The sequence below is a fragment of the Phyllostomus hastatus genome, unplaced genomic scaffold (genome assembly GCF_019186645.2).
Source record: "Phyllostomus hastatus isolate PE091 unplaced genomic scaffold, TTU_PhHast_1.1 phas_scaffold_93, whole genome shotgun sequence".
Taxonomy (NCBI): Eukaryota; Metazoa; Chordata; class Mammalia; order Chiroptera; family Phyllostomidae; genus Phyllostomus; species Phyllostomus hastatus.
The window spans coordinates 22,872,089-22,882,362 of NW_025334042.1; the positions used below are offsets into that span (position 1 = coordinate 22,872,089).

General features: G+C 39.8%; 1 protein-coding gene across 2 annotated transcripts in view; it reads left to right on the plus strand.

The window, feature by feature from the left end:
• CCNT1 (cyclin T1) overlaps positions 1 to 10,183 on the plus strand; it is a 37,394-nt gene extending 27,211 nt beyond the window's left edge. The window contains exons 9-10 of one of the 2 annotated variants that reach the window (XR_006784608.1): positions 682 to 2,553; positions 10,116 to 10,183. Coding sequence is in view for 1 of the 2 variants with exons in the window: in XM_045829242.1 (XP_045685198.1) it covers positions 682 to 2,091 (1,410 nt within the window). In the remaining variant the exon portion in view is untranslated. Of the gene's footprint in view, positions 1 to 681; positions 6,693 to 10,115 lie in introns of those variants that run through there. The other variant, XM_045829242.1, reaches the window with a different exon arrangement.
• Positions 10,184 to 10,274: the final 91 nt, after the last annotated feature.

Here is a 10,274-nt window from a genome sequence, read left to right on the forward strand (position 1 = left end):
TTTGGAGGAAAGAGTAATTTTTGCTCACCCTGGCTTCACAAGGTTGTGTGCAAGCTATTCCAGAAATAGGTGCACAGCTGCTTGCTGTATAGCTGGCAGTGGGTGATGGATAGTTTCTACTGTGCTGAGGAATGAAATTAACCCCATTTTTCTGTTCAAGGCTTACCCTGGAGGTTGCAAGCCTTCAACAGACTCTAGAGTTTCAAAATAAAATAATAGTTAGCATCAGACAGATTCTGCCAATGCAGTTGTTTAGGTGGGGAGACAGATTCCTAGAGCTTCCTACTCTGCCATCTTCCTAGAATCTTTCTCCTCTTTTTTAATGCTAAATAATAGTTTATTGTGTGTATGCACAGTTACACACACACCACATTTTCTTTATCCATTCATCCATAGATGGACACTTGGGTTGCTTTTATATCCTGGTTATTGTGATACTGCTGCAATGAACATGGGGATGCAGGTAGCTCTTTGAGAGCCTGTTTGTCCGACCCTTGATTGAAGTTTTTTAAAATCTTATGCCTCCTGATGGTAATAATTATCAATGTTATGTTAGAGTAGCCTCCTGCTTAGTCACTGTGAAAAACTGCAATGTCATGGCAAGCAAAGTCTACTCATTTCAGTGTTTTTTCCATATAATAAGTTGCCTGAAGTAAAGATATATCATTTGCTTCATTCTAGGCATGCCAAGCTGCCAGGAAAACAAAAGCAGATGACCGAGGAGCAGATGCAAACACATCGGAGCAGACAATCCTCAATATGATTTCCCAAAGCTCTTCAGACAAAACTATTGCAGGTTTAATGAGCATGTCAACAACTTCCACCACAAGTGCAGTGCCTTCTGTTCCAGTCACTGAAGAGTCATCCAGCAACATAAGCAGTGCGGAGATGTTGCAGGGCGAGCGTTGGCTGTCCTCCCAACCTCCTTTTAAACTAGAATCTGCCCAGGGTCATCGGACTAGTGAGAATGTAGCACTTATAGGAGTTGATCATTCCTTGCAGCAGGATAGTTCAAATGCATTTATTTCCCAGAAGCAGAATAGTAAGAGTGCACCATCAGCTAAAGTATCACTGAAAGAATACCGTGCAAAGCATGCAGAAGAGTTGGCTGCCCAGAAGAGGCAACTGGAGAACATGGAGGCCAATGTGAAGTCACAGTATGCATATGCTGCCCAGAATCTCCTGTCTCAACATGATAGCCATTCTTCAGTCATTCTGAAAATGCCCATAGAGGGCTCGGAAAATTCTGAGCGTCCTTTTCTGGAAAAATCTGACAAAACAGCTCTCAAAATGAGAATTCCAGTGGCAAGTGGGGATAAAGCTGCCTCTTCAAAACCAGAGGAGATAAAAATGCGCATTAAAGTCCATGCTGCAACTGACAAGCACAATTCTGTGGATGACAGTATCATAAAGAGCCGAGAGCACAAAGAAAAGCACAAAACTCACCCATCTAATCATCATCATCATCATAATCACCACTCACACAAGCACTCTCACTCACAGCTTCCAGCTGGTACTGGGAACAAACGGCCAGGTGATCCAAAACATAGTAGCCAGACAAGCTCCTTAGCACACAAAACCTATAGCTTGTCCAGTTCTTTCTCCTCTTCCAGTTCTGCTCGTAAAAGGGGTCCCCCTGAAGAGACTGGAGGGGCCGTGTTTGATCATCCCGCCAAGATTGCCAAAAGTACTAAATCCTCTTCCATAAATTTCTCTTTCCCTTCTCTTCCTACAATGGCCCAGTTGCCAGGGCATAGCTCAGACACAAGTGGCCTTCATTATTCACAGCCTAGCTGTAAAACTCGAGTTCCTCATATGAAACTGGATAAAGGCCCCACTGGGGCCAATGGTCACAACACAACCCAGACAATAGACCATCAAGATACTGTGAATATGCTTCACTCCCTCCTCATTGCCCAGGGTGTTCAGCCCACTCCACCCCCTCCATTTGAATTTGTTCATTCTTACGGTGAATACCTGAATCCACGGGCTAGTGGAGGAATGTCCTCCAGATCTGGCAATACAGACAAACCCCGACCACCACCTCTACCTTCAGAACCTCCTCCACCACTTCCACCCCTTCCTAAGTAAAAACGAAAAAGAAGAGGAAAAAAGAAACTTCTTTTAAAAACACACTTTTTTAAACTACTGATTCTGGACTAAAAAAATTACTTCCCTAATGAAATATGTCTCCCTTCTTGGACTAGGGAATAAATTAATATTGAGACATAGGTGGGAGGATGGTAGAGGGCCTTGGTTATTGTACCTGCTGCCTCTGAAATTTAACTATTTTATAGTTTTTACTGGTATTAGAGAGCTGAGAATGTGTTGAAGCTGTGAAAGATTAAGAATACTTTCTCTATTCTTGGCCTCTCCACCTCCTACTTAGGTTGTTTAGAGTTGATATCCTCCCTCTTCTTGCCAGGACTAAAACATGGAGGGTTTGTTATGTCAAACAGTTGTGGATCCTTTTGGTATTTGGTATGTCAGAAGAGAGGAAGTATTTAAACATCAACATCTTTTAAGAGACTTTAAAAAAATAATTTAAAGAAAGTAAGTTATCTGTTTAGTTTTTTATATAATGGGGAAGGGATAGGGATTCTGCTGTGTGTATGGGATACACAGCAGTGAGTCCTGAGGGTGGGATTGGAGGGCGGAGGGTGTGTAGGGGGGATGGGAGGGTCGGCTTTTGGCCATGAGTTCTGAGATAGTCCCTGGCCACTTGAAGTGTTGAGACCTTTTAAGTGTATGGGTATGTGTGTTTTTGAGTGTGTGTGTTTAAATATCATGTTTTTTCTTTCCCTCCCTGTCCCTCGTCATTTCTACTTCCCCAACAGTCTACTAGTGAGAATACAGTGTGGCCTTTAGAACATGAAGGAAGAGGCATGTATTCATCTTGATATTTTCCCCTTTCTTTATGTTGCAATTGAGTGGTAGCCTTCTAAATTCTCGTTTGGGCAAATGCAGCCAATGGCCTGATTTTGGACTCCACTAGAAAACTTTCTTTTTATCCTGTTTCTTTTGATTCAGAATAAAGGTAGGGTTGAGGAAGGTTTGTAGAGCAAGGCTGGTTTGGTGTGTCTTTTTTCAAGTTGGGCCTTGGGGAAGTGTTCAAGTGAGAGCAGTCTCAGGGTCTCTGATGGGAAGAGGTATGTGCTATACATCATAATTGTGAAAGCCCAGACCATGTGTAGGAATAGTTCTGGGAGAAGCCATGGAGCTAGAGGATCCTGAAAACAATGAAATTGTGACTTGGAATTTTTGGGACAATGTATTTTATATTATAAATGTGAGACTTGTTTTTTTATCTGTATAGCTAAAGAGAAACAGCTGCATCCTCAGTTTTTGCAGCCTACATGTCTTCAGAGATTAGAGCTTGTGAATTTAATAGTACTGATGCCATGAGAATTAGCAGTCCTAGCCCACATACACTATTATGTGGGATTGTCCATTTTTGGTGGCTTTAGATGATAGGCAGAGGTTCTTCAGATTTATAAGAATCCTTTTAAAAAATGGATCAGGTGTCTTCTCTTATGGGTGCTTGATTATCCCAGATTATAGGTGTGAACATTTTTGTTGAGAATAGAAATCTTTTAAGGGGCTAGAAGAATTCTAACAAACCAAGTTACCTAACTGAGAATGCCACCTAGCCACAGATCATTTGATATGATATTCTTTGGTCTTCATGGCAATTTTTGCTGTGGAAATATGATGCAGTTTGAATGTATCTTTTTAATGCCATTCACTTCACACCAAATATTCTTTCTGGACAAATTAAAATTTTTATTGGAAATCATAGGGAGATGGGAGTTGTACATGCGCTGCTGCTTGTCAGGAACTGTTTGGGGAGAACACTGAAGCAGTTGGAATTAATGATGCACTGGCCTAATACAGGAAGGAATTTGTATAGTAAACCTAATCAAAGATGAATTAGTGTCCAGCATCTTTGCATATTTGAACTGTCTCGAGTGCCTGCCATTGCTGTATAAAATGAGCTCTCTGCCAACCTATAAACTAGTATAATTTTTACTTGGAATGTCACTTTCACTTTTATAGATGACATCATCTTTCTCCTTGATAGTTTGTCTTGTGCTGATCAGTAGATGTGTGATATTTTTACTAAATATAGGCTTTCTGTTTGTTTAGGTTTTGTTTGGTGGTGTCTGCCTGCCTTCCTGACCTTCCCAGAAGGTTATTTAGTTTGCTTCTGTATTTTTGTGGGGTTGATCACTGATTTGATTATGAAAATGTCTTTTCAGCTTTTGATTTTTCTCATCAAGCGTCACATATTTTCTAGTTACATGCACTCCCTCACCACAGAGACATACATGTCTGCTTGGCTTCATTAGTAGTGCTCCACAGCAGTGTAGTTAGTTCCTTAGAACTTTGTCAGGAGTGAATTAGAAAAATGTGCTTACTAGAGCCTAGAGCCTAAGAGCTGCTTTATGCTGTGTAGTCTGGCCTATGCACACTACTAGATCACTGCTGGTATAGATCAGTTTAGAGACTTTTCTATATTATTGCCTCCTGATAATGTTTTAAGATACCTACCATGTCTGCTTTTAGATCTGTGTATATGTTCTGAACCACCTTATGGGCTCTGCATGAAGCTGTTGCATTGTCACTGGGGAGCAGTGTGCCTGTCAGCTAGCATGTATATTGTCCAAATTCGCACAAACTTAGTCGAAGGGCTGTGCAGTTTCTAAACTGTGTCTTCTCTATCCTCATACCTTCAAAGGGTGAGAAATGGGGTTTATAAATCCAAAGTTAGTCTAGTAAACTTGTTTTTTTCCCTCCTCCTTTTAACTTAAACTATTGAGGGTAGGTAGTGATAAGTGGGCCTGAAGCCTCAAGTTCTGGATCTGATTGTAAACTGTTTGAATCTCATGTTGGCAAAAACAAATACCTGTGGACTGTCCTTAGGGCTTTTAATCAATACCTGTGTTGTTCTTAGCCGAACTGTAATGAAGCATTAATCTAAAGCTGAATTGGTCTTCTGAAGTATCAGTTTTGCGTTTTGGGTTTAGAAAATACATAGGAATTAGTTTAGTCTTTTAATTTATGAATCAATGTGTTTCCATATCTGAGGCCCTCAGCTTCTTTTTTTCTTTTTAATGATTTTAGTGTTTTTGATTTAATGTATTCTTTTTTTAGTTCTGTAGTATTGGCTTCACCTGTGCTGATAGAAAATTTTAAATTCTCCAGTTGGAAACAGCAATGGATTAGGTAGGATACAGGAATAAAATCATGCTAACATTAGTGCTGGATTTCTTTAAGCCTCTGCTACCTAAATTCCCCTCATACCTTGCTTCTTGGACAAAGGCAGTTAGGGGTGGTTTTATCCCAGTACGGTGGAATTTTAAACATATCTGTGTTTTCCACAGAAACATGGGAACTGTGGGAACTTGGGAAATTATTACTTTTTTTAGAACAGTTCTTTTGTTGATGAGTTATTTTGATAACTAATACTAGGAAAATACTAGGAAAATTTCCTAGTACTAATACTAGGAAAAGGGAGATTTGAGAATATCTTGAAGTTGGAGTACAATTTCAAGATATTCTTGGGTTTGGGAGAATTGAAGCAGTCTATGCAACCCTTTACAGGGTGAGAAATAAGCCCTCTGCAATCCCATTAGGCCTTCAGTGACTTCGATACCTCCCCAAATTTCTCGTCTTGCTGCTTGTTAACACCTATCTTTTAACGGAATATTTGCTCCTGATGGGTTAAATGTTCATGTGGTATCATTCTGTCAAGTTTTATTTTATCGTATCCCTCTGGATGTGAGTTTGAAACAAACATGGTACTGTAATCCTACCTGATAGAATGGTCTAGAATGAGAATTATTTTTTAGTGGGACACCCTTCCATTTTAATGTTTCTAAAGATTTTAATATGAACTTGGCATTGGAAAAGGGAGGAAAAGAAAGAGAATGTTTACTAAAAAGCAGTGTCTACTCGTCCCCTTTATGAGTGTGTATTCCTGGGTGAATGAAAAGAGAAAGACTCTTGGGTTTTCTGTTGTCGTGTTAAGTGTGGAGAGGGATGCTTGACAGCATGCTAATTGAAGCCAGAGCAAGTGCATATCCATCAGATTATCAGGAAGTCTTCACAGGAAAGCTGAGGATCTGATTAGTGGTTGATCACATTGGAATTGATTACAAGATGGAGGTGCTGGCTAGGTTAAGCACCCAAAGAAAAGAATGCAGCAGCCTAACTTAATGTTAATCTAGGTTTCTGGATTTGAAACTGACCTTTTCCCCACCTTACTCCACACACCTAAAATTGTCCGTTTCTTGTCAGACCAAAGAGCAAAAGAAGGAAAAGGAAAAAAAGCAAAACACTTTACCAATCTGTCACTCAGGTACAATTTTGTGGTGATATTTTTGTCTGTTTTCTTTATATTGCTCTTGAGTCTTTTCTCAGCACATTACTCTGCTGTGGCCTCTGTCCTCCTTGGGGCATCTCAGTTCTGAATGCTACCCCTGGTATCTCTACTGCTGTTATGTGAATGGTAGGATGTAAGTGACCATTACAGTAAGGGCTCTTTGTAAAAAATTAAAAAAATTTTTTTTAAATTTAAAAAAGAATGTTGTATACATTTTATAGTCTGGCTATCAGTTTGATATATTGCTGTCAAGTATGTTTCTCAATCTGTATTTATCCACCCCATCAATAAATGTTCATTACAAAACTTATCTGATTATTATTGTTTTTGCATACTGAGTCTTCAGATTAGTCTTTAACTGTCATTTTATTGATATGATTATAACTTTGTTTTAGTTTTGATAATATGTACCTTCTTACAGCACTAGATCCTGTGGGGATTGAGTCTACTGGAAAGACCTACTAAGATTTAGTTATTACAGTGAACCTGAAAGTATAAAGTATGATGTGGTCAGAGTGCGGGAAAACCCTCATTTAATATTGTGTGACTACATGGAAGAGTAACTGCTGCATGCACACAAAAAATACATAGCTCAAACAAATGCTCGCAATATGTACTGTTTATCTAGCGAGCACTATCAACATGATTCATAATTTTGCTCTGGCTGGCGTGGCTCAGTAGATTGAGTGCCAGCCTGTGAATCAAAGGGTCGCTGGTTTGATTCCCAGTCAGGGCACATACCTGGGTTGCAGGCCGGGTCCCCAGTGGGAGGCATATGTTCTCCCTTTCTTTCTCCCTCCCTTCTCCTCTTTAAAAATAAATCAAATTTTAAAAAACTATTTATTGATTTTTAGGGAGAGAGAAACATTGATCTGTTGTTCCACTTATGCATTCATTGGTTGATTCTTGTATATGCTCTGATGGGGAATGAACCCACAACAGTGGTGTACTGGAATGATGCTCTAACCAACTGAGCTACCCAGCCAGTGCCAGGATGGGACAATTTAGACAAGACTGGCGACATCTTTGGGACATTGGAAGAAACTGAGTACCTGGAGAAAACCCACGAGACTGGGAGAACATGCAAACTCCACACACAGTGGTCCCTATGGGGAAGTGATCTTTTTTTCTCTCAACATTACAGTGAAACGATGTTGAACACAAAGAAGTCAATTGAGGACCTGCTATAGTAGATACATCTTTTCTGAAAAGTAGTTTCAGGCACTTTGTTGCCTTTCATTTATTCCTTCACAAGAAAATAGTAACTACCAAGTACTATGCACTGATTACTGATGGGAATATGGCAGTAAACAAAACAAGCATCCTATAGAACCTACATTCTGGTTATAGGGAGACAGGTAAAACTGTTAGCTAATAAGTACTTTGGAGAATGTAAAGCATGGAAGATGGGACGGGATTTTGTGTGTGTGTATGTGTGTGAGTGCGTGCGTGCACGTGTAAGTAGAGTTGTTGAAATTGGAAATAAGATGTCTAGGAAGGAAGGCCTCATGAAATTTCAGCAAAGACCCTGAGAGATGAGAAAGCAGGCTATGGGAATAGTTGGGTTGAGGTCATTCCAGGAGACAGGCAAGTTTTCCAGGAATGTGCAAAGGTTTTGAGGTAACCATAGCAAGAAGGCCAGTGTAGCTAGTATGGAAATAGGAGAGAGGAGTAGGATATGCGGTCATCAGAGAAAGAACAGGCTTGAGATACTGTAGGGCCTTGTAAGCCATTATGAAGACTGAAATAGGGCACCATTTTAAAGTTTTGTGCAGAGAAGTGACATGCTTGCTCTAGCTTAGGTTTTAAAATGTCCATTTGGGCTTCTGTGTTGAAAATGGATTGTAGGAGTCAAGGTTAAAGAGGCTCCTAATAATTAAGGTGAGAGGTTAAGAGTGGCTTGGACCAGGTTGGGAGTGCTGAAGAGAAGTTACATACATGTACCTTGAAGTTGGAGGCAGTGGGATCTGTTACAAGGTTGGAAGAAAAAATCAAGGATGACTCCCAGTGTTTGGCCTGACCAGCTGGAAGGATGGAGTTGTCATACTGAGATGAGGATGACTACAGAAAGAGCCAAGAGTTTGGCATTCATTTATTCTCTCTCTCTCTCTCTCTCTTAAACACACACACACACACAATTTCTAGAATTAGTCCCCAAAGCTCTAAATTTTATTTCTTCCAGAATTTATATTTACCAACCTCTATTTACAAACACCCTCACTCAGGTCCACTTTAACCTATTTAATTAACAGCTAACAAATTGTTCAGTGGGTTAAAAATGTTATCTACTTTGCTACACAACACAAAATTTGCTAACATCTTGACCCTTCAATAATACTTTGTCCCTCCCAACTTAGAATGAAGTGGTTCTAAATAGCAATGTTTTGTTTGTTTTAGGCTTAGCAAGAGGATCTTTTTTTTTTTTTAAACTAAGACCTTAAGAAGAACCTGTAACAAAATCTTTGTTGCATCCTTATCTCATTCTTAATGGCTCTTTACATTGCTCCCTATAGTAGTTTTAATATTCTTTTTTGATATTACCATATTTGATTGCAGATTCTGATTCCAGGATTTTCTGTAATGTAACTACCTCAGGCTAGTTTTGAGGTGTCCAACCTTTTGGCGTCTCTGAGCCACAATGGAAGAAGAGTAGTCTTGGGCCATACATTAAATACACAAACACGAAAACTGATGAGCAAAAAAAAAAAGTTTTAAGTAAATTTACGATTTTCTCTTGGGCTGCATTCATAGCCATCCTGGGCTGCATGCAGCCCGTGGGTGGGACACCCCTGTCAGGGTATTTATAACAAATATATTATTTGTACCCCTCTGAGGATTGGAGTGTTTGCTTATATGTATAAATCATAGTTGCTATTATGTTTGTACTGTGTCTACAACTCCAAACTGCTGTAGAATGTTTACTCCAAAAAAGCAGGGTTATCTTTCTTGCTCTTTCTGTATCTCCAGTGTCTGGCACTTAGGTGCTCAGTAAATAATTTGTTAAATGAGTAAATTTCAGGAAAAGGCCTAAGGCTACTCTAATCTTTGGAAACAGCACTTCACCTGCCCCACCACTTGCCTACTGTAATAATCATTTCTTGTGGCTAAATTGACTGCTGTTCCTGAGTGTTGTGAATTCTTTATGCTCACCTCCTCATCGATAATGGAGAAGTCTCTTACTTAAATGAAACCACAGATAACAGTGCTTGAGAAGGTTGCAGTGCAAAAAAAGAGCCAGAAAGTTTATGGGGAAAAAGTGTTGGTTCATTTCTACAAGAGATGAAAAAGAGACATTCTTTTAACAACAAAAAAACCTCTCAAAGGATAACATTGGGATCGTGCCTGCCGTTTACATTATTTAGCATGGAACTGTAGAGAATTTTAGAGAATCAGGGCCTAAACCGCAACTCGTATTCCATTATTGTTAGAGGCAAATAAATGCTCTTTACGATGAGGCAAAAAGGGATAAAGAATGAGGACTGGGTTCAAATTTGCCTCTTTCCCCCATTTACTACATGTGAGCCCATTCTTTTCCTCAGTTATCTGTAAAATGGATAATAGCCTTTACCTCTTAAAATTATTTGGAAAATTAAATGTTTACGTATGTAATTTCCACACTCAGAACTCAGAAAAATGTTTCAGTAACTGAACTCACAAAACAAAACTAAGGCCTTTTCCTGTATAGACCGTGTCAAACATCTGATTTTTTTTTTTTTTACCTGTGGTGTAGGTGTGCTGAGGAAACTACAGGCAAAGCCACAGAGCGCCCAAAGACAGTGCAAACCACCCACGCTCTGGGGAGGAAATACCGCGCACCCTGCGCTCGGGCCACCTCCTTCTGCCCGGGGCGGAGTCGCTGGCAGACGGATAGGTCCTTTCATCTATCCCT